Raw genomic sequence first — 22392 nt, 5'->3', positions numbered from 1 at the left:
TTGTGGATTTGTTTATTATATGCACTCTGGACGAGATTGGAGGGGGGTGGGTGACAGGAATGCTTAGTCCTCGAGACAGAAAAGGAAGCTGTACACTTCCACAGGTTAAGGTGGAACTTAAATGGCTCAGGACCACAATATCTCAAGGACCACCTCTTTCCATATGAACCTGCCTAGACCCTGAGATTATCTTCTGAGGCCCTTCTTGGTGTGCCTCCTCCATGACAGGTCCGGAGTGTGGCAAAATGAGAACGGACCTTTCCTGTATTGACTCCCCATTGGTGGAATGCCCTCCCCCGGGAAGTTCGCCTGGCACCTTCATTATACACCTGCTTCCCCTTCTGCAACCAGTTTAGAGATTGCCTGACATAACAGGCAAATCTGTTTCCAAAAGGTGAAAAGCCAGGTGCCTCCATGAAGGGCACAAGCAGAACAGGACCACATCAGCCCTCAACTGTGTGGGTAGATGAGGTGTGGAGAACCTGGTGGACCTCAAGATGTTGTTAGATGACAAACTACAGGAAGTGGGGTTGCTCTCAGTTCCTGCTTGTGGGCTTTCCATAAGCATTGGTTGGCCAATGTTAGAACTGGATATAGAACTACAAGGGCCACTAGCCTGTGGTCTTATGACTACAACCTCCACCATCTTTGATCACTGACCATGTTGTTTGGGGTTGGAGGGTGTCAGAGTACTCACAACATCTGAAGAACACCAGGTCCTCCCAGCCTGATCTAAAGAGCTCCACCTTCCCATTGGGGAAGACTGATTAACCTTCTCTCCATGTTTAAGAGCAAAGTTAGCTATTTTATACTTGAAACATCATCCATGCACTTCCATCATATACTTGTAATTCAAGAATAGATGGACATAGAAGACAACGACAGATACATAATTTTGGTGGTTCAGGGAAAGAGAAGAAATCTGTGTTTCTGATCTAATGAGGTGTTGTCCCCCCCCCCCCATGTTTTCAGATGTGTGAAGAAAGGTGTAACGATAGAGTTATCTACTCTTCTGGGAGAGAACCCTGGTTCAATCTGAATTCAACATGGTATGACCCAGCTGGATCCTGGTTGGACAACCGCCGCAAACCATTTCGCTATGTTGTAAACACAGCCTGTGTCACCGGTTGCAACCGCAGGGATGATGTACCGAGAAGAGGAGGCCACAATTACCGATGCTACGGCTATCGGCGCTCCACCTGTAGACAAGGGGGAAACCCAAGAGTGACCTGCTGTGTCCACAATCCTTCGGGAGGACCCCGTGATTACTGGGGGCGTCCAATAGGCGATTCGTGCGATGGAAATACAGGGGGGCACTATTCTAATGAAGAGTCATTCTGCTGTGGATCTGCTGGTGGATGCGGAGGTGGATCTGCTGGTGGATGCGGAGGTGGGCAAGGAGGGGCTTGTGCCCAGCCAGTTGCTTCATCAGGAGGATGTGGAGGAAGACGAGGAGTGTGTTCTGAGCCTGGATGTGGAAGAGGACGAGCAGTATGCGCAGAACCTGGATGTGGCAGATCTTCAAGAGGGCTGCAGACCTCTGGGGGAGCAGGGTGTGCTGGGTCTTCAGGAGGATGTGGAGGAGGACGAGGAGTGTGTTCTGAGCCTGGATGTGGAAGGTCTTCAAGACGGCCACAAACCTCTGGGGGATCAGTGTGTTCCGAGTCCAGCGTTCGATCTTCAGGAAGATGTGGAAGAGGAAGAGGAGTATGTTCTGAGCCGGGATGCCGCTCATAGGAAAGTATGTGCTGAGCCAAGGGGTTCATCTTCAGGTGGATGGAGGAGGAGGTCTTCTACGCCATTGGAAAGATACTGAAGAAGGCCTGCCTGTTCCAAGCCATCAGATGGGCTCCAAATCACCCTGTCTCTGCAACTACAATACACAAAGCCAAGAATGTTACAGAGAGAGATGCTGTTGGGCGTAGTGGCTGGCAAGAGCAACCACAACAAAGGAAGCTTATTATTTATTTATTTATTTATTTATTTATTTATTTATTTTAATTAATTAATTAATGCATCAATTTGTAGCCAAGCTGGGCTCTCAAAGCAGCTTACTCTAGAAATTCAAACCCCCCACCCACCCAAAAAATAATGCAATACATCAGGAAAGCATAGAGTGGTAATTGCCTCTTCTGGGCCATGTCTATTGATGAGCTCATCATCTACATAGAAGGTTCTTCCTTCCAGATGGTGAGAGGGAAGAAAGCTGCAGGTGCCGTCCTCAACTGACTGATGGTCCTGATACCAAACCACATAAATAGCCTTTTCCATCAATGTCTTCTTCTAAATTTGAAAACATCCTGAAAATGATGTACCATTTCTCACTCCATCAACCCCTGAGTGATCCTGAAAACCTAAAGACTGTGCCCACTGCAGAGAAGTGTGAACATTTCTTAGTGGACCATATCTGGACCACTGGTGCCTGAACATTATCTGCCTGCAATGAAGTTCTGTGCTTTTCCTGTTTTTCTTTTCCTTGGCATAAATAAAATTCTGTTGATTGGCTAAAGTCGTGTTCTTCTGATGATTGGGTGCAGTCAGTGGCTGCCCTGCTGGTTCCTTCTTTGTGGCCTGGGAAGATGGGTGTGGCTAGGTATTGATGTAGCCTGGGGCATGTCTCAGAAGGCATACAGAGAGGAAAGGAGGTCCACATTTTGTTCCAAGCCTAAGACTCCCTATCCTTGTCCTATACACCTGTACAGTGCATCTACAGTGGTACCTCGCAAGACGAATGCCTCGCAAGACAAAAAACTCGCTAGACGAAAGGGTTTTTTGTTTTTTGAGCTGCTTCGCAAGACGATTTTCCCTATGGGCTTGCTTCGCAAGACGGAAACGTCTTGCAAGTTTGTTTCCTTTTTCTTAACACCGTTAATACAGTTGCGACTTGACTTCGAGGAGCAACTCATAGAACGCGGTGTGGTAGCCTTTTTTGAGGTTTTTAAAGACTTTGGTGATTTTTGAAGCTTTTCCAGAACTTTCCCGACACCGTGCTTCGCAAGACGAAAAAAAAACGCAAGACGACAAAACTCGTGGAACGAATTAATTTCGTCTTGCGAGGCACCACTGTTCAGGTCCTTTTCATATTTCCTGAACCTCTTTGCTGATACAGGTGGAAAGGAACCATTAGACGACAGATGAGGAACCTTGCAACTTTTCAATCTACAGGGTGAAGAGGTGGTCCCATTCCTCCTTTTCCTTTCCCCAAGAAACCGTACATGGGAGCTATATGGGACAGCATCCACTGTTAGCCCTGCTCAGGGCAGATTAATTTAAATTAATAGAACAGAACACTTTAGAGTCATTTGCTTTGATGGGTTTACTCTGAGTAGGACTAACATCAGTGACAACCCCCTCCCCCACCACACACACTTAAGAGAGACATGTGATATCACTAGCTCTTGCACTAAAAGGCATTCTTTGAGCAATGCATAAAGGAAAAGAGATTCATGTAGGTAGCCCTGTTGGTCTGCCGTAATCAAAATAAATAAATAAATAAAAAGGTAAAGGTACCCCTGCCCGTACGGGCCAGTCTTGACAGACTCTGGGGTTGTGCGCCCATCTCACTCAAGAGGCCGGGGGCCAGCGCTGTCCGGAGACACTTCCGGGTCACGTGGCCAGCGTGACGAAGCTGCTCTGGCGAGCCAGAGCCACACACGGAAACGCCGTTTACCTTCCCGCTAGTAAGCGGTCCCTATTTATCTACTTGCACCCGGGGGTGCTTTCAAACTGCTAGGTTGGCAGGCGCTGGGACCGAGCAGCGGGAGCGCACCCTGCCACGGGGATTCGAACCGCCGACCTTTCGATCGGCAAGCCCTAGGCGCTGAGGCTTTTACCCACAGCGCCACCCGCGTCCCAAATAAATAAATAAATAAATAAATATCTTGAAAAAGATTATTTTGAAAACTCTTTAAAATTCCTTTAAAAGAATCAAGTCCTTAAAAAAAAATATCTAAACAAGTCTTTAAAAGAATCCTTCCATAAAAATTAAAAAATTGTCCAGTAGCACCTTAAAGGTAAAGGGACTCCTGACCATTAGGTCCAGTCGTGGCCGACTCTGGGGTTGCGGCGCCCATCTCGCTTTACTGGCTGAGGGAGCTGGCATACAGCTTCCAGGTCATGTGGCCAGCATGACTAAGCTGCTTCTGGTGAACCAGAGCAGTGCACGGAAATGGCGTTTACCTTCCCACCGGAGGAATTTATCTACTTGCACTTTGACGTGCTTTTGAACTGCTAGGTTGGCAGGAGCAGGGACCGAGCAACAGGAGCTCACCCCGTCGCGGGGATTCGAACCGCCGACCTTCTGATCGGCAAGTCCTAGGCTCTGTGGTTCAACCCACAGCGCCACCCGCGTCCATCTACCTTAGAGACCAACTAAGTTTGTTCTGGGTATAAGCTTCTGTGTGCATGCCTGGGCAGGAATTCAAGGAAGGGCTAGAGGTCAGTGCTAATTGTAAGGATTGAGGTGTGCGTTGAGCAGGAGCAAGATGTCTCCAGCTATTTGGGTGGAGCAGAATCTGCCTTGGCAAAGAGGGTTGGGTCAGTTAATTCTCGGACTCCTTTCTGGTCCTGCTGTTCCCATGAATGCTATCTCTGAAGGGTGCAAAAGAGGGGATGGGAAAAGGAGATAAGGACCTGGGTAGCTCACTTGATAGATTATGAGACTCTTAATCTTGGGCTCATGAGTTCAAGCCCCACACTGGTCAAAGAAGAAAAAATCTGCATTGCAGGGAGTTGTGCTAGATCAGCCTTTGCCCACCTGTGGGTCCCCAGATGTTGCTGGACTACAACTCCCATCACTCCTAGCTAGCAAGGCCAGAGCTCAGGGATGATGGGAGTTGTAGTCCAACAACATCTGGGGACCCACAGGATGAGAACCACTGTACTAGATGAACCTTGTGGTCCGTTCTAAGTCTACAATTCTCGTCGAGAGGGGGGGACAAGTCAGAATGGCTGTTAGCTAATATGACAAAATGGAACTTCCAGGTTCAGATGCAGTACACCTTTGGGTACCAGATGTTGGAAGAAAAACAACAGATTTTTATGAGCTTTCCAGAGGGATGCGTCTGGCCCATCCTTTTCCAGCTTGATGGCTTCCAACTGTCGCTGGACTACATCTCCCATCAGCCCTGACCACTAGCTGGTGCTGATGGGAGTTTGGGTCCAGCAATGTCTGAAATGTCACAAGTTCCCTACTCCAACTCTATGCGATCATGGAATGCCACCAGGACAAATAACTGCAGCATATTAGTGGGAGATGAGCACCACCTTCTGGCCACCATGCTTCTGGCACAGTTTCTTTCCTTTGTCAGGAATAGGTGTTGACATTCTTAACTGGTGAGATTAATATTTTCGACACAACCTTGGCCTGTAAAGTGAGATGAGCGCCTCAACCCCAGAGTCATCTGCAACTGGACTTAACTGTCAGAGGTCCTTTACCTTTACTTTATCTGTAAGCATGGACTGGAGGTTCACAGAGGCCACAATCACACCATACATTCAAAGCACCGTGATACCTCTTTAAATAGTCGGTCAAGTTTATTGCTTATAGCCAAAGGCTGCTGCAATGTATACCATGTCATTCAATAAAATATATACTAGTTTGATACAAAAACTTAAAACATTTATATTGTCAAAATGTGACCTAATCCTCACATAGTTATAGTAACTCCTTAATATACAAATTGAAACATCAAAATCCAAGGAACCTCCTATTTCCTCCTTTACTGAATTAGTTGGTTCTTTTTAGACCACATTTTATTCCTATTTCAGGCTCTGAATCAGGCTTCCTCAACCTCAGCCCTCCAGCTGTTTTTGGCCTACAACTCCCATGATCCCTAGCTAGCAGGACCAGTGGTCAGGGATGATGGGAATTGTAGTCTCAAAACATCTGGAGGGCTGAGGTTGCGGAAGTCTGCTCTAAATTATCAGAATACCTCATAATATAACATTTCACTTCCATAAATCAAGAGCTATGTTTTCCCTTTCCTACAGCTGTGTGGGGAGCAAAATAACCCCTTCCTGTTGCATCTCAGCAATAATGAATTGAACCCAACGCCAGCCCTACTCAGAGAAGGCCCATTGAAATGAATGGGCAGGTGAAGGAAGATAGGCATTCTATGATCAATCCAGAGGAACCGAGGGCACTTGCTCTACGGAAATATTTGGTTACCAAAAAATAAAATAAAATGACTTTAAGCAAAGGGTCTTGGATATAGGAACACAAATGGCTCTTTTTTGAAATATTATGTAATTTGCTATTTTGTGCACTCATAGAGTGGGAGCACCCATCAAGTGAGATTCTACATGCATTCTCCAGATTATGATGCCCTGGGCCATATTAGCACAGTAAAAGCTAAAGTGGTACCTTGGTTCTCAAACTTAATCCGTTCCGGAAGTCCGTTCCAAAATCAAAGCGTTCCAAAACCAAGGTGCGCTTTCCCATGGAAAGTAATGCAAAATGGATTAATCCGTTCCAGACTTTTAAAAACAACCCCCAAAACAGCAATTTAACATGAATTTTACTATCTAACGAGAGCATTGATCCATAAAATGAAAGCAATAAACAATGTACTGCAGTCACACAATCAATCAGTTGGTAGCTGAACTGGGTTCCACACAGTCACAAAAACAGAACAAAAAAGAGCCGCAAAAACACAAAATAAATAGCAAAAACAGATGGACCTCAGTGTAACACTCAAAATGGAAGTGTGGCACTCAAAACAGAGGACGTTCAGCTTCCAAAAAAAGTTCCCAAACCAGAACACTTACTTCCAGGTTTGCAATGTTAGGGTTCCAAGTTGTTTGAGTACCAAGGCGTTTGAGAACCAAGGTACCACTGTATTCTGCTTGATTAACTTGGGTTCTTTAATTTAATTCTTCCACTCTGCAAAGCACATCATTGGAGATGACCCAATATTTTTGCTTACTCCTCCTTGACAATAAAACGAGGTTTCCTTCATCCATCTCTTGCGTATAAGCCTGTTGATTGTAATTCACGTGTCTGGGGAAATGACAAGAGTTATCCATCACTGCCTTGCCTCATAATTATGGCTCACACATCACTTCACAGCTCCTCCACGTGAGTCTTACCTTCTCATTTCAGAAACACACCTCAGATAACCCAAGACACCAAACAGGGTTTCACAATGGTGCACCCTGTTCCCAACTTTCTGTATTTCCTGCATTCATTAGATGTTTTGTTATATCTGTATATGGATGGGTGTGTCTAAAATCACAGGCGAGGAGAGCATTGTTGTTGCAATGAGCTCCTGTTGGCAGGCTTCCTCTTTGGGAGGCAGCGTGGTACAGTGGCGAGGGTGTCGGACTAGGACCTGGGAGAGAGATGGCTTCAAATCCCTGCTTGGCTAAGAAGCTCACTGGGTGACCTTGGGCCTCTCTGTCTCTCTGTCTCTCTGCCCAACCAAGGTTGTAGTGGAGAATGAATGCTCCATGGCCCTTCTTATATTCTTAGACGTACCGTATTTTTCACTCTATAAGAGGCCCTCCCCCCCCCCAAAAAAAGTAAGGGCTTATGTTTATATGCAATAACAGCAGCAATAATATTATTGGCCCAAAAATGGAAGCAAGAAGAGCTACCGTCGATTGAAGAATGGAGGAGGAAGTTAATGGACTATGCAGAATTAGATAAACTAACAGGAAGGATTTGAAACCGGCGAGACCAGAAATTCACGGAAGACTGGAGTAAATTTACGGACTATTTGAAAAGTAATTGTGAAGAACAAAGGTCGACGTTTGTAGGGTTGCAAGAAGTTTTGTGAGGAGTATTATTAGAAGTATTGTAAAAATGGACAAGGGGGAGGATGATTTGTTAAGAGATGTAAAGGCAATATAAAGTTAAGAATTGCATAAGAAGTGGTTAAAACGGTGGATCATTAGAGGTGCTGATGGAAGTCCAAAAAAACTGTATAAGTGATAAGTTTTGTGGTATATTTTATAATTTATATGTTAAAATTAATAAAAAATATTATAAAATATTATAAAAAAGTAAGGGGAAATGTGTGTGCGTCTTATGGAGCAAATGCAGGCTGCGCAACTATCCCAGAAGCCAGAACTGCAAGAGGGATCACTGCGCAGCAAACTAAGGCCCAATCGCCTTCTAAATCCAGCCCGTGGCCCAAAAAATCAGCATGTTTTTACATGAGTAGAATGTGCCCTTTTATTTAAAATGGGCCTGTCTGGTGTTTTTACATGAGTAGAATGTGTGCTTTTATTTAAAATGCATCTCTGGGTTATTTGTGGGGCATAGCAATCCGTTCATTTTTCTTCTTCAAAATATAGTCCGGCCCCCCACAAGGTCTGAGGAGCACTAGAACGGCCCCCTGCTGAAAAAGTTTGCTGAACCCTGCCTTAGAAGCATGGTAGAAAAGTCAAGGTCAGCTGGGAGATTGGTGTTCCGGGATTCCCCTAAAAATCAGCACTGTTCGAGGTCAACTGGGAGATCTGGTTCAGGCCAGGAAACAGGAAGTCTTTCTTCACCTCATGTGCTGTTAATTACAACTTGCAAAACTCTCTGGCACAAGGCGCAGCGACAGCCACTGCCTTCAGTGACTCTGGTCTGGCTCCATTTAAGGCTGGTCTCCCTGTTCGGGGGCACAAGCTGCCTATTTCAATCAGCCCTGCATTTTCGATGATGAGGACTGGAATCTTCCTTTATTTTTAGATAGAAGGCCGCATCCTAAATCCCTCTGAGCTTCCCCCCCCCCAAAGCTGGGATGAAGTTGGCCCACATTCTCCTGAATCAAGTCCTCCGATAAGCCTCCCCCACAATTGCATGACTCTTCCTCCCTCGAGCAAACCAGTCACTCGAGTCTCATACCTGTTTGCCATTGGGTGGACACCAAAATGCTTAATCTCACTATAATATCCTGCTCATCAACCTGGAATGTTTACTCAACACCTCCAAAAAATGCCAACCTCTTCCTGGGTCCAGAGAGGGACATCTAAGGGGGAATCTCTCAACAGTTGCTCCTAAGATGCTCATTCTTGCTAATTTTACCCAGATTCTAAATTCAGCCCAAATTCCATTTTTTCAAATAATAATATTTTACTTTGTTTTCCATATAGAAAATTACATTTGTTACTCAACAACTATATTACAATTCAGAAAAACTAGTTACTCCCCCCCTCACCCAATTTCGATGTTTATAACCCAAACTGCATACAATTGTATTTTAAGGTTCCGTCTTATTTTATTTCATCCTCTCCAACATGTTTCTTCATATATTCTGCTGTTTTCTTGCACTTCAATCCCCGCTATGGTGTTCGCATATGAGAAGTAACTTTTTATATGGACCAGAAATGGTTTCCAGTCTGCTTTAAAAGAGTCTAAATTTGTATTTTTTTATTGGTGCCGTCCATTTTACCATCGCTACGTATTCCAGTACGCTTCCGAGCACAATTCAAAGTGTTGGCGCTGACCTTTAAAGCCCTAAACAGCCTCGACCTAGTACACCTGAAGGAGTGTCTCTACCCTCATCGTTCACTGAGGTCCAACGCCAAGGGCCTTCTGGCAGTTCCCTCACGAGGGTTAGAAATGAAGTTACAGGGAACCAGGCAGAGGGCCTTCTCTGTAGTGGCACCCACCCTGTAACGCCCTCCCACCAGATGTCAGATCTGACTTTTAGAAGACATCTGAAGGCAGTCCTGTTTAGGGAAGTTTTTAATGTTTGATGTTTTATTGTGTTTTTAATATTCTGTTGGGAGTCGCCCAGAGTGGCTGGGGAATAAATTTTATTATTATTATTATTATTATTATTATTATTATTATTATTATTATTATTATTATATTATTTTATTATTTATTTTATTATTTTATTATTTTATTATTTTATTATTTTATTATTTTATTTTATTAATTTCTTATTATTTTCATCAACCATTCTTTCTGTGAATGTGTTCTCGCCTCCTCCCATTTCTGAATCCTTACCACTGTAGTCACATATATACATAAATACTGTTAAGGTTTTCTTGAGATTTTGCTGTGTAGAAGGATTCTGGCCTCCTGGGAAAAGTCACTTTAATTTTTTTCTTTAATTTCATGTCCCATATACAGTCATACCTCTTGTTACGTTTGATTCATGATACATTTTTTTCAGGTTGCGTCCCACAGCGACCCGGAAGTACCAGAAAGGGTTACTTCTGAGTTTTGCCACTTGTGCATGCGCAGATGCGCATAATGATGCGCAGATGCGCATAATGATGCGCAGATGCGCATAATGATGCGCATGCGCAGAAGTGGCGGATCACGATCCACGTGTGTGCAGATGCACAGATGTGGGTTGCGTTCCTTTCAGGTTGCGAACAGGGCTCCGGAACGGATCCCGTTCGCAACCAGAGGTACCACTGTATTCAGCCCGAATTCCAAAGCAAACCCTAAATGCACTCACACTTATCTGTTCCTCCATCTGCTCTTGGTGTGATTGACATGAGCAGACACACTAATGCTGGAAGGGAGGGTGGTAAATTACATCTGCAGAGCACCGTTGCCATGGAATGATCTGTATATGTCTGTGGGAGGGGAGAATGTTTCATTAAGACTGACAGCAAGCCCTTAACAGACAGTGTCCTGAGCCCACAGAAGACTGAATCCAGATTAAAATCTTCAGCATTGTGCATAAGTATGTCCTAAGAGCACAGCTAGGACTTGCCGATCACATGGTCGGCGGTTCGAATCCCCGCGGCGGGGTGCGCTCCCGTCGTTCGGTCCCAGTGCCTGCCAACCTAGCAGTTCGAAAGCACCCTCGGGTGTAAGTAGATAAATAGGGACCGCTTACCAGTGGGAAGGTAAACGGCGTTCCGTGTGCTGCACTGGCTCGCCAGATGCAGCTTGTCACGCTGGCCACGTGACCCGGAAGTGTCTGCGGACAGCGCTGGCTCCCGGCCTATAGAGTGAGATGAGCGCACAACCCTAGAGTCTGGCAAGACTGGCCCGAATGGGCAGGGGTACCTTTACCTTTACCTTTTTAAGAGCACAGCTACTGGATCAGACCAAAGACCTCTCTAGCCCAGAATCCTGTTCTCACAGTGGCCAAACAGATGAGCGGATAGGAAGCCCTTAAGCTTCCAGATATTTTTTTCTGAATAATTAAGATGGTTTTCTATTGTCTTTGTTTTATTCTTAAATCTGTTTTGACTGAAGTGATTAAAAATTGCTGTTCTGCTGTATCTTACAAACGTCTACTATTTTTCTTTGGTTTGCTGTCGTCAGCGACAGGTGACCATGGAAGCAGGGAGAAATATCAGGAGAAGTTCAGTAGCTCACTGGTAAAGTATCTGCTTTGCATGCAGAAGGTGCCAGCTTCAATCTCCAGGACTCTGGGATGTCCAAAGGACCAGAACAGATTGTTATTGTATGTGACAACAGCTTCACAGATGCTTCTAGCCCAGAGATGGGAGGAAGAGTCAACCCCGACCAGAGAAGAATGGCAAACCAAGATGGTAGACTATGCCGAAATGGCAAAATTAACTGGGAAGCTCGGGAATCAAGAAGACAAGAACTTTTGTTTTGAGAAAAAAGAATGGGAAAAAAAATATAATTTATTTACGAGACCATTACAGGCAGGTCAAAATATTGGCAGGATTCTAATCACACTTGCAAAGAAACGAAAATTATGGATAAATTAGAAGGGAAAAATTTGGATTGTATTGATATGCAGTTGTAAATATTGTCATATGGACCCGTGGAAGGGACGGGGGGAAGTCAGGAGATTCAGAGCATAGCTGTCAACGTTTCCCTTTTTTTAAGGGAAATTCCCTTATTCCGAATAGGATTCCTCACAAGAAAAGGGAAAAGTTGACAGCTATGATTCAGAGTCATCTCGATATTTGGATTCTGAATTGTTGTTTGTTGTATGTTTATATTTATTTAAAAGTATAAACATACAACAAACAACAATTTGGTATGTCCCATGCCTGAAATCCTGGACAGCCATTGCCACTCAATGTAAACAATCCTGAGCTAGATAGACCAATGGATTGAATCAGTAGAATTCAGCTTCCTATTTAAACTGGCCCTTAATTCACAACCATGAGGACTAGAATCCATTTTAGGGGGAGGACCATAATTTGGTGATAGAGCATCTGTTTTGCATACAGAAAGTTGCAGGCATCTTCAGGTAGGGCAGGGAAAGTCTGGAGAGCTACTGCCAGTCACTGTAGACCAGTGGTAGCCAAACTTGGCCCTCCAGCTGTTTTGGGACTACAATTCCCATCATCCCTGACCACTGGTCCTGTTAGCTAGGGATGATGGGAGTTGTAGTCCCAAAATAGCTGGAGGGCTAAGTTTGGCCACCACTGCTGTAGACAATGCAGAGCCAACCAATGGTCTGACTCAGAGGAAGGCAGATCTTCCTACCTTCCTCACTGTGACCTTTATAGGTTGCATAAGAAGACTGCATTTCCTGTTTCCATTTCATTAAATGGAAACTTCAGCTGCACACACCATTATGCCTTCCTCACAGCTCCAATGATCTCATTGTAGTCCTGTTAAAGGGACAGTTCCAGCAGTCTATGGGTGTCATATCCTTCCTTGTGACAGTGTCATAATAGTAGATCATCTAAGGCGACACATGGGCCATCATTGCTGTGAATCATCAGGAGTGATTTTTCTGTTACTAGTATAATGGTACTCAGTGCTTTTTTCCTGGGGGTACGCAGGGGTACACACACCCCTAAACATTCTGTGAATCTTTGTACTTTTGTTCATTTACTGGTTTTATTTCCCACTGATTTGAACTATAAAATGGTGGTTTTTCTTGAGTCAAAATGAGAGTACCCCTCAACATTTTTTTAGGGGGGGGGGAAGCACTGGTGGAACTACTAGCCTCAAACCTGTGTCAGTAGCTTGAAAACCACAGAGTTATAATAGAACAAGTGAATGTTTAAATGGTCATGTTTTTACACTTTCTGTGTTTCGTTTTAATGGGTCTGTGACCATATAATAAATGGCTGAATCATTACAAGCCATTCAGCAATAGAATGGACTATGTAAGACTTGCCTTCACTGGAGGTTTCTAAACAGAGGTTGCAAAGTCATATATCAGAGATTTTTTAGCTGTGATTCCTGCATGGCTGGGGTTTCAAAAAGATCACCCCTGTGACCTCTTCCGGCTCTACAAATCTATGATTGAATGAAGGAGCAATAAGATTTTGACTAGGGATTATGGGAGGGCACATATGTTGTGTTCTATGATAATGCTTTTGTGTATATTTGTTTTTAACCGGGTTGTGGATTTTAGTTTTATTTGTTCACGGATTGGAGAGCTTTTCGATCGAATGGTTTACACATCTTATCATACACATACAGTGGTACCTCGGGTTACATACGCTTCAGGTTACATACGCTTCAGGTTACAGACTCCGCTAACCCAGAAATAGTACCTCGGGTTAAGAACTTTGTTTCAGGATGAGAACAGAAATCGTGCTCCGGCGGCGTGGCTGCAGCAGGAGGCCCCATTAGCTAAAGTGGTGCTTCAGGTTAAGAGCAGTTTCAGGTTAAGAACGGACCTTCGGAACGAAGTACTTAACCCGAGGTACCACTGTACTACAGCCAATTGGATGGTCTTATAGACTAATTCCAGGAGGACGAGGGGTTCGTCGGTGCCTACCAGACATAAAACAGAAAGCCCATTGGATCATAAGGGTGTACCTGCTGGATCATCTAGGCCCATCTAACCTAACAGCCAGGTCTCTCAGTAAACTATTAAATTCTGCAAGGAAAGCGACAGGCAGAGCATGAATGGGAGAGCCCCCTCTCTCACTGTTAAGTCATAAGAGAATAAAACCAACCAGAGATGGAAAGAAGACCAAGTCCTTACCAGAGAAGAATGGCAGAAGTTGATGGACGATGCAGAAATCAGGATGGCCAAAATTTCAATAAGGAATGGGGAAAATTTATAACATCTTAAAGACCATTGTAAACAGTTAAAATCGCTAGTAAGGATTGGAATATCACTTGTAGTTTAAGGGTGACTTCCGGATACAATGGAGATGTAAAAGATTTGGACTATCATAAAAGATGCAGAAGGAAATGATAAATGACAGGACCCACAAAGGGGAGGGTGGGAGGCCAGGAGATTCCATGGAATCCTGTTTTTATTATTTATGTTTGATATATCTCTATGAAATTTTGATTTGAAAAACAAAATAAATAAATAAAATTTAAAAAGAGAGAGAATAAAACCAACCTGGCTGCTGGGTCAAGTCAACGACCAATCTAGTGCAGAATCCTGTCCTTACAGTGACCAATCAAATGATCACAATGGGAAGCCCACAAGCATCAATTCTTCCTACTGATGATTCCCAGTGACTGGTATTATGATTAGGCATACAGCATATAATAGTGGGAGAACATAGCTCTCATGGCTGGGAGCCACTGCTAGTCTGATCTCCACTAGCTTGTCGAATCCCCTTTTAAAGCCATACAAGTTGTGGCCATCACTGTAGAGATGAAAGACACCACTTCTGGAAATCCTGCAGACTCCTGTCAGGCCAGTGTGCATGGACTACAGGATAGCTCAGTTGGTAGAGCATGAAGCTCCTGATCCAAGGGTCATGGGTTCAAGCCCCATATTAGGCAAACATTTCCTGTATTACAGGTTATTGGACTACTTGACCCTCCTAGTGCCTTCCAGTCCTACAATTCTATGATAGCGAAGGTGAGTAATCGAATGTGTACATAATGTCATTTTGGTTCATTGTAGCCATAACTGAATTTCCACGGAATGTGCATGAGCTCTGCACACACCAAGAGATCTCATAAGAGAGAGAAACACCCCTGGTTTCCCCACCTTGGAACTCATATGGGGTGTGTCCAGCAATCATTGCCCAAGTGACACAAGGACAACACGAATGAGACCCAAATGGATGGAGACATAATCCCTTGTTGGAAATTCTGTCTGCAATGCCATGAGTCAAAGCCAAGGTTGCACAGCTCCAACTAATTAAGAAAGAGATTGGTACAAAATGCATAGGAAAAGAAAACAAATAGGCATGGCTGGGCCATGGCTCAATCGACAGGAGGGGTTGGCTAAGGAATAGTATAAAAAGGTGTCCTGGATGGGAGGCTGACATTCACAACAGCTGAACTTCCAGAGATCTCTTTGGTGAACCAGGTAAGTCAGTCTGTCTCTCTGTCTCTCTGTCTCTGTCTCTCTCTCTCTCTCTCTCTCTCTCTCTCCCCCTCCCTCCCTCCCTCCCTTGTCCTCCTTTCAGGCAGTGGTGACTGGTGCCCATTGGGACTGGCATGGTGGAAGGCCTTAGAAGCAATCTGGTTCCCTCCAATGCTGCTGGACTCCAGCTCCCATCATTCTCCTAACAACTCTCAGCACTCTTAACAAACTTCAGCTCCAATAATTATTTGGGGGAAGCCAGGACTGTTTAAAGTTGTTTCTTGGGGCCTTAAATGTATGGTCTGAATGTGGTCTTGGGAGCAATCTGTTGCCCACCAATGTATCTGTGAACCGCAAGCATGGCCAATGTTCAGGGGTGCTGGGCGTTGCCATCCAACAACATCTAGAAGACACCACATTGGCTACTCCTGGATTAGTGTGAGAGAGATGCTGGATAATTTCCATGCTGACTGGTGGGGCAGGAGGCAAGGAGCCCAACAGCAGGGCTGTTGTGAGAATAAAATGGGGCAGGGGAGAATCATTTATAAATGCCTTGTGGAGATCCTGGGAGGGAAGGTAGAATGCAAATGCAGTCAGAAATTACCCAATTATACAAGAGTAAGCCCAGATCTGCCTCCTGTTTCCTACAGGTTTGCTTTGACAGCCAAGAAAGATGTGTTCCCGTCAGGACAAAGACCAATGCTACAAGCAGGAGAAAGAGGAAGGGTCCTGCTGTGGTGGCCGGAGGTCTTCCACCAGTGAGGACCGAGGTTCCTGCTGTCTGGGACGGAGAAACAGCGGAGGGTGTCATGGCAATCGTGGTTCATCCGGCTGTCACGGGAAGCAACAAGAGCAGCAACAGCAGCAGCAGCAGGTCTTCCAAGTGCCATCCCAGAAGCTGAAGTAACACCAAGGAGAATTCCTAGAAGGGCCTAATTCTGCAAGAATTAGGTGGAATCATTTCAACACCAGTTGCTGAGCACTTGAGACACTCTCAATATGTTCTGTCAGCTTTATCCCTGCAACAAATTCCACCACCCCAATGCTCCAGATTCTCAGCTGCCTGTTCTCCTCTTCAAAGGGGAACATCTCCTGTGACATTTGAAGCATTAGAAGAGCAAGGAGAGACCTCCAGCTATTTCTATTTGCTGTTAATTTGCACACATGAGAGAATAAATAATAAACAATTAATAATAATGAACTCTTGATTTTTTATTTCTTTTAAACTTTTTTATTTTAAGAAACTCTGCATTTCATCCAAAGAATCATCCATTTCAATCCCGTGAATGACCAGTGTCAATGTCATGTTGATGTAGGTTCATAGGAAGTTGCATTCTCCTGAAACAGAGCCTTAGTCATCTAGCTCAGTATTGCATACATTGATTATTGCGTACATTATTGTGTACAGTGGCTCTCCAGGGATTCAGGTAAAGGAGGCAGTGATGCTTCTGAATTCCAGTTGCTGGGAATCCCAGGATGAAGAGTGATCTTGCATAGCCTCCAACATTTCTCTGATGAAAATAGGAAGGTCCTATTTCTATTGTTATCATCATCATCCTCATCATCATCAATATTCCACCCATCTGACTCAGTTGTGAGTCACCCTGGGCAGCTTCCAACATAAAAAATAAATAAACTTCAGTATACGTGGTTTCCTTCAGTTGTCTTATAAAGGTTGTATAGTGACTTATCTCTTTGGCTCAGGGGTTGGATAATTCCATACCTTCAAACATTTCTACAATGAAAATAAGGATGTCCTAAGGAAAAGTGGGACATTCCGGGATCAAATCAGAAACCAGGAGAGCGTCTGTAAATCCAGAACTGTTTCTGGAAAATAGGGACACTTGGAGGGTCTACTCCTGTGGTTTTTGCACTGTGAAAATAGGATATTGAATGAGATGCCTCATTGGCCTGATCTATCATGATTCTTCTTTTGTTCTTATGGGAATGCCCGGTATTGAACCTGGGAGATTGTTTGCTTGCAAGAAGTGCTCAAAAGAGACATAGAAGACACTATCTAACCTTCTGAAGGACTCCACTCTGTATTTGTGTAGGGTTTCTTCTCCTGATGATAACCCGCAAGGCAGCAGGAATGGCTTTCTCCTCAGGGTTCACTTCCAAAGCCTTTCTCACGAATGAGTATAACCACAAGGCAGGAGAGATTTGGATCACAGTTTTCCTTCTCCTAGATGAACTACCTTCTGAATATGATGAGCCCCGTCTGCCCCCATGCCACTGTATAAGACGGTAATATAAAAATATCTGAGCAACTAATGGTAAATGATTACAAGCAAGCAACAGGAAGGGTCACAGCTTAGTGGCAGAGCATGCAGCAAGTGCCAGGTACAGTCCTGGCATTTCCAGATAGGGCTGTGAAAAGCTCCCTGCCTAAAACCCCAAAGACTCAATGCCCTTTCAGTGTGTTTAACACAGGGATAGATGTACCAGTGGTCTGACTCTGTAGAAAACAGCCTCCTGTGTAAACCAGCTTTTTATTAGTGGTTGGTTAGTGGGGTAGAAGTGGAAGGATCATTAGGCGCGAGTGATCATGCTCTTCTGAAGTTTACTATACAGCGGAAAGGAGCAGCCAAGCATACTAGGACTCAATTTCTTGACTTTAAGAAAGCCGACTTCATAAAACTTAGGGAAGTGCTGGGTGAGATCCCATGGACAGTAATACTAAAAGGAAAGGGAGTTCATGATGGCTGGGAGTTTGTTAAGAGGGAGATAGTAAAAGCACAACTTCAGGCAATACCAATGAGACGGAAACATGGAAGGTGCCTAAAGAAGCCAGGGTGGCTATCTAAAGAACTTTTAACTGAGTTAAGATTTAAAAAGGATGTGTGCAAAAAATGGAAAAGGGGGGAAACCACCAAAGAGGAATTCAAACAAATAGCCAGCACGTGTAGACACAAAGTCAGAAAAGCTAAAGCACAGAATGAACTCAGGCTTGCTAGAGAGGTTAAAAGCAACAAAAAAGGCTTTTATGGGTATGTTCGTAGCAAAAGGAAGAACAAAGAAACAGTGGGGTCACTCAGAGGAGAAGATGGTGAAATGCAAACAGGGGACACAGAAAGGGCTGAACTCCTCAATGCCTTCTTTGCCTCAGTCTTCTCCGATAAAGAAAACAATGCCCAACCCGAAGAATTTGGAGCAAATGATTCAGCAGAGGAAACACAGCCCAGAATAACTAAGGAGATAGTACAAGAATACTTGGCTAGTTTAGATGTATTCAAGTCTCCAGGGCCAGATGAACTGCATCCAAGAGTATTAAAAGAACTGGCAGATGTGATCTCAGAACCACTGGCAGTCATCTTTGAGAATTCCTGGAGAACAGGCGAAGTTCCGGCAGACTGGAGGAGGGCAAATGTTGTACCTATTTTCAAAAAGGGGAAAAGAGAGGACCCAAATAATTATCGCCCAGTCAGTCTGACATCAATACCAGGGAAGATTCTGGAGCAGATCATTAAGCAAACAGTCTGTGAGCACGTAGAAAGGAATGCTGTGATCACCAATAGTCAGCATGGATTTCTGAAAAATAAGTCATGTCAGACTAACCTGATCTCGTTTTTTGACAGAATTACAACCCTGGTAGATGAAGGGAACACAGTGGATGTAGCCTACCTTGATTTCAGCAAGGCATTTGACAAGGTGCCCCATGATATTCTTGTAAAGAAGCTGGTAAAATGCGGACTGGACTATGCTACCACTCAGTGGATTTGTAACTGGCTGACTGACCGAACCCAAAGGGTGCTCATCAATGGTTCCTCTTCATCCTGGAGAAGAGTGACTAGTGGGGTGCCACAGGGTTCTGTCTTGGGCCCGGTCTTATTCAACATCTTTATCAACGACTTGGATGATGGACTCAAGGGCATCCTGATCAAATTTGCAGATGACACCAAACTGGGAGGGGTGGCTAACACCCCAGAGGACAGGATCACACTTCAAAACGACCTTGACAGATTAGAGAACTGGGCCAAAACAAACAAGATGAATTTTAACAGGGAGAAATGTAAAGTATTGCACTTGGGCAAAAAAAATGAGAGGCACAAATACAAGATGGGGGACACCTGGCTTGAGAGCAGTACATGTGAAAAGGATCTAGGAGTCTTGGTTGACCACAAACTTGACATGAGCCAACAGTGTGACGCGGCAGCTAAAAAAGCCAATGCAATTCTGGGCTGCATCAATAGGAGTATAGCATCTAGATCAAGGGAAGTAATAGTGCCACTGTATTCTGCTCTGGTCAGACCTCACCTGGAGTACTGTGTCCAGTTCTGGGCACCACAGTTCAAGAAGGACACTGACAAACTGGAACGTGTCCAGAAGAGGGCAACCAAAATGGTCAAAGGCCTGGAAACGATGCCTTATGAGGAACGGCTAAGGGAGCTGGGCATGTTTAGCCTGGAGAAGAGGAGGTTAAGGGGTGGTATGATAGCCATGTTCAAATATATAAAAGGATGTCACATAGAGGAGGGAAAAAGGTTGTTTTCTGCTTTTCCAGAGAAGCGGACACGGAGCAATGGATCCAAACTACAAGAAAGAAGATTCCACCTAAACATTAGGAAGAACTTCCTGACAGTAAGAGCTGTTCGACAGTGGAATTTGCTGCCAAGGAGTGTGGTGGAGTCTCCTTCTTTGGAGGTCTTTAAGCAGAGGCTTGACAACCATATGTCAGGAGTGCTCTGATGGTGTTTCCTGCTTGGCAGGGGGTTGGACTTGATGGCCCTTGTGGTCTCTTCCAACTCTATGATTCTATGATTCTATGATTCAAGAACCCCAGGACTGAAATCTCACTTGATTCTTAGGCTAAAGACCATAGCACTGTGGCAGAGCAGTAATATAAAGGCATAGCTGTCAACCGTCCCTTATTTGGCGGGAAACTCCCTTATCCCAGTGCCGTTTCCTGCTGCTGTCCCGGATTGATGATGTCCCTTAAATTTCCCAGGTTTCATGCTCACCCGGCTCAGGAGGGAAGCAGCGGCTCGGGTTCCTCTGCCGCGAGAGAGAGAGAGCGCACACGAGCTGCCGCTTCTCCGTCTCTCCCTTTCCCCCCTCAGGGGCGCGTCATGAGGAGACGGGTGGCGGCAGGCGGGCAGGCAGCCCCTCTCTTGCGAGACTTCCACCGCGCTGCCAGGGGAAGCCGGAGGCGGCAACGGCAGAGGCTGAGGAGGCAGCCTGAGGGAGGAGGAAGAGGAGGGGATGCGGAGGGACGCAGAAGAGTGGCACTTCAACGGCTGCAGCGCCGCCACAATTGCCTCATGCCGTGCTCACGGGAGAGAGTCTCTCTTCCTCCCTCCCTCTCTCTCAGGCAGGGAAGGGCCGATGGAACTCCTCGTGCAGGACGACGGCAGCCCCAACGTGCATAAGCTAAGCAAAATCCCTTATTTTGGCTGCTGATCCCTTATTTTCAAGACTGCTGGTCCCTTATTTTCAAATGTGTAAGTTGACAGCTATGTATAAAGGTAGCTTAGTGGCAGAGCAGCCTCCCTAACTAGAGCTTAGAAAGGCACCCTGTCTGAAACACTGCAGACTGACTTTTTTAAAATTTAATAACATATAAAACACATACATATACATATACATTTACACAATACACATACACAACACACTACCTTATTTTCATAACATAAAACATACCTACATTACTCTATATAATACCTACCTATACTGTACATATCAACATACCTACATACCTACCCCACACAGACACCCACCAAGTGACTTCCAGCCATTCTTGTTACACTACTTTATTTTTCCAACTAGCTTAAATGCATTTCATTATTTCTTTAATCTCTTCTTCTATCTTGACTCTCCTTTCACTCTAATCATTTTCTGGATTCACTCAATATCTGCCAAAAATTCTACTTTTTCCACATAAATTATGATGTATTCCTTAAAGATAAAAGGTAAAGGGACCCCTGACCATTAGGTCCAGTCGTGGCCGACTCTGGGGTTGCGGCGGTCATCTCACTTTATTAGCTGAGGGAGCCGGTGTACAGCTTCCGGGTCATGTGGCCAGCATGACTAAGCTGCTTCTGGAGAACCAGAGCAGCGCACGGAAATGCTGTTTACCTTCACACCGGAGCGGTACCTATTTATCTACTTGCACTTTGACGTGCTTTCGAACTGCTAGGTTGGCAGGAGCAGGGACCGAGCAACAAACTGGAACGTGTCCAGAGGAGGGCATCCAAAATGGTCAAAGGCCTGGAAACGATGCCTTATGAGGAACGGCTAAGGGAGCTGGGCATGTTTAGCCTGGAGAAGAGGAGGTTAAGGGGTGATATGATAGCCATGTTCAAATATATAAAAGGATGTCATATAGAGGAGCGAGAAAGTTGTTTTCTGCTGCTCCAGAGAAGCGGACACGGAGCAATGGATCCAAACTACAAGAAAGAAGATTCCACCTAAACATTAGGAAGAACTTCCTGACAGTAAGAGCTGTTCGACAGTGGAATTTGCTGCCAAGGAGTGTGGTGGAGTCTCCTTCTTTGGAGGTCTTTAAGCAGAGGCTTGACAACCATATGTCAGGAGTGCTCTGATGGTGTTTCCTGCTTGGCAGGGGGTTGGACTCGATGGCCCTTGTGGTCTCTTCCAACTCTATGATTCTATGATTCTAACAGGCGCTCACCCCATCGCAGTGATTCAAACCGCCGATCTTCTGATCAGCAGGTCCTAGGCTCTGTGGTTTAACCCACAGCACCCCCATTCCTTAAAGATAACCGACTCCTTATTCACTTTTTGTACCATATCTCCTCTTATCCTTCCTGTTAGTTCGGCAACACTGCAGATTGACTTGGTGTAAGACAATTCCTTATGTTCTATATTGGGACCAAGGCCAGTAGCAGAGCATCTTCCTTTTGTACAGAAGGTCCTAGGTTCAAACAACACTTCCAGGTAATTCTAGGAGAACCTCCCTCCCTGAGCCCCTCAAGAGCAGTTGCCAGTCCATGTGGATGGGGCTAGATGGTGAAGTCAGGTGTTGCATCCTGACAGAAGGCACCCACAGACACAGGTGCATAACATACTCAAGTGTAACGGAAGATAGGAATCTCATGTAGGAATGAGTCAAAACTCATTAATGCAAGATGGTGGGGAGTTAATGAAATGTGAGGCCATGGGTGCGTCAAAAATTCTAATAGAATGTCTCTGGTGCCTGAAATGGAATGTCTGGAGATGGTATAAAAAGCTCTTTTGTTCCGAGGGATCCTCATTCGCTCGACAACACTTGACTTGACAACAACGTCTTCTCAGTGATTGACCA

At 44.9% G+C, this 22392-nt stretch overlaps 1 protein-coding gene across 1 annotated transcript; it reads left to right on the top strand.

Moving 5' to 3' along the window:
- The first annotated feature begins 972 nt into the window (after window positions 1-972).
- On the top strand, window positions 973-1743 carry LOC144325871 (uncharacterized). The gene has a single exon (XM_077920658.1). The coding sequence runs from the start codon at window positions 973-975 to the stop codon at window positions 1735-1737; it is 765 nt and encodes a 254-aa protein (XP_077776784.1). The 3' UTR covers window positions 1738-1743.
- The last annotated feature ends 20649 nt before the right edge of the window (window positions 1744-22392 follow it).

Source organism: Podarcis muralis, chromosome 16 (genome assembly GCF_964188315.1).
Source record: "Podarcis muralis chromosome 16, rPodMur119.hap1.1, whole genome shotgun sequence".
NCBI lineage: Eukaryota > Metazoa > Chordata > Lepidosauria > Squamata > Lacertidae > Podarcis > Podarcis muralis.
This window is presented reverse-complemented; position numbering and strand designations above follow the sequence as displayed.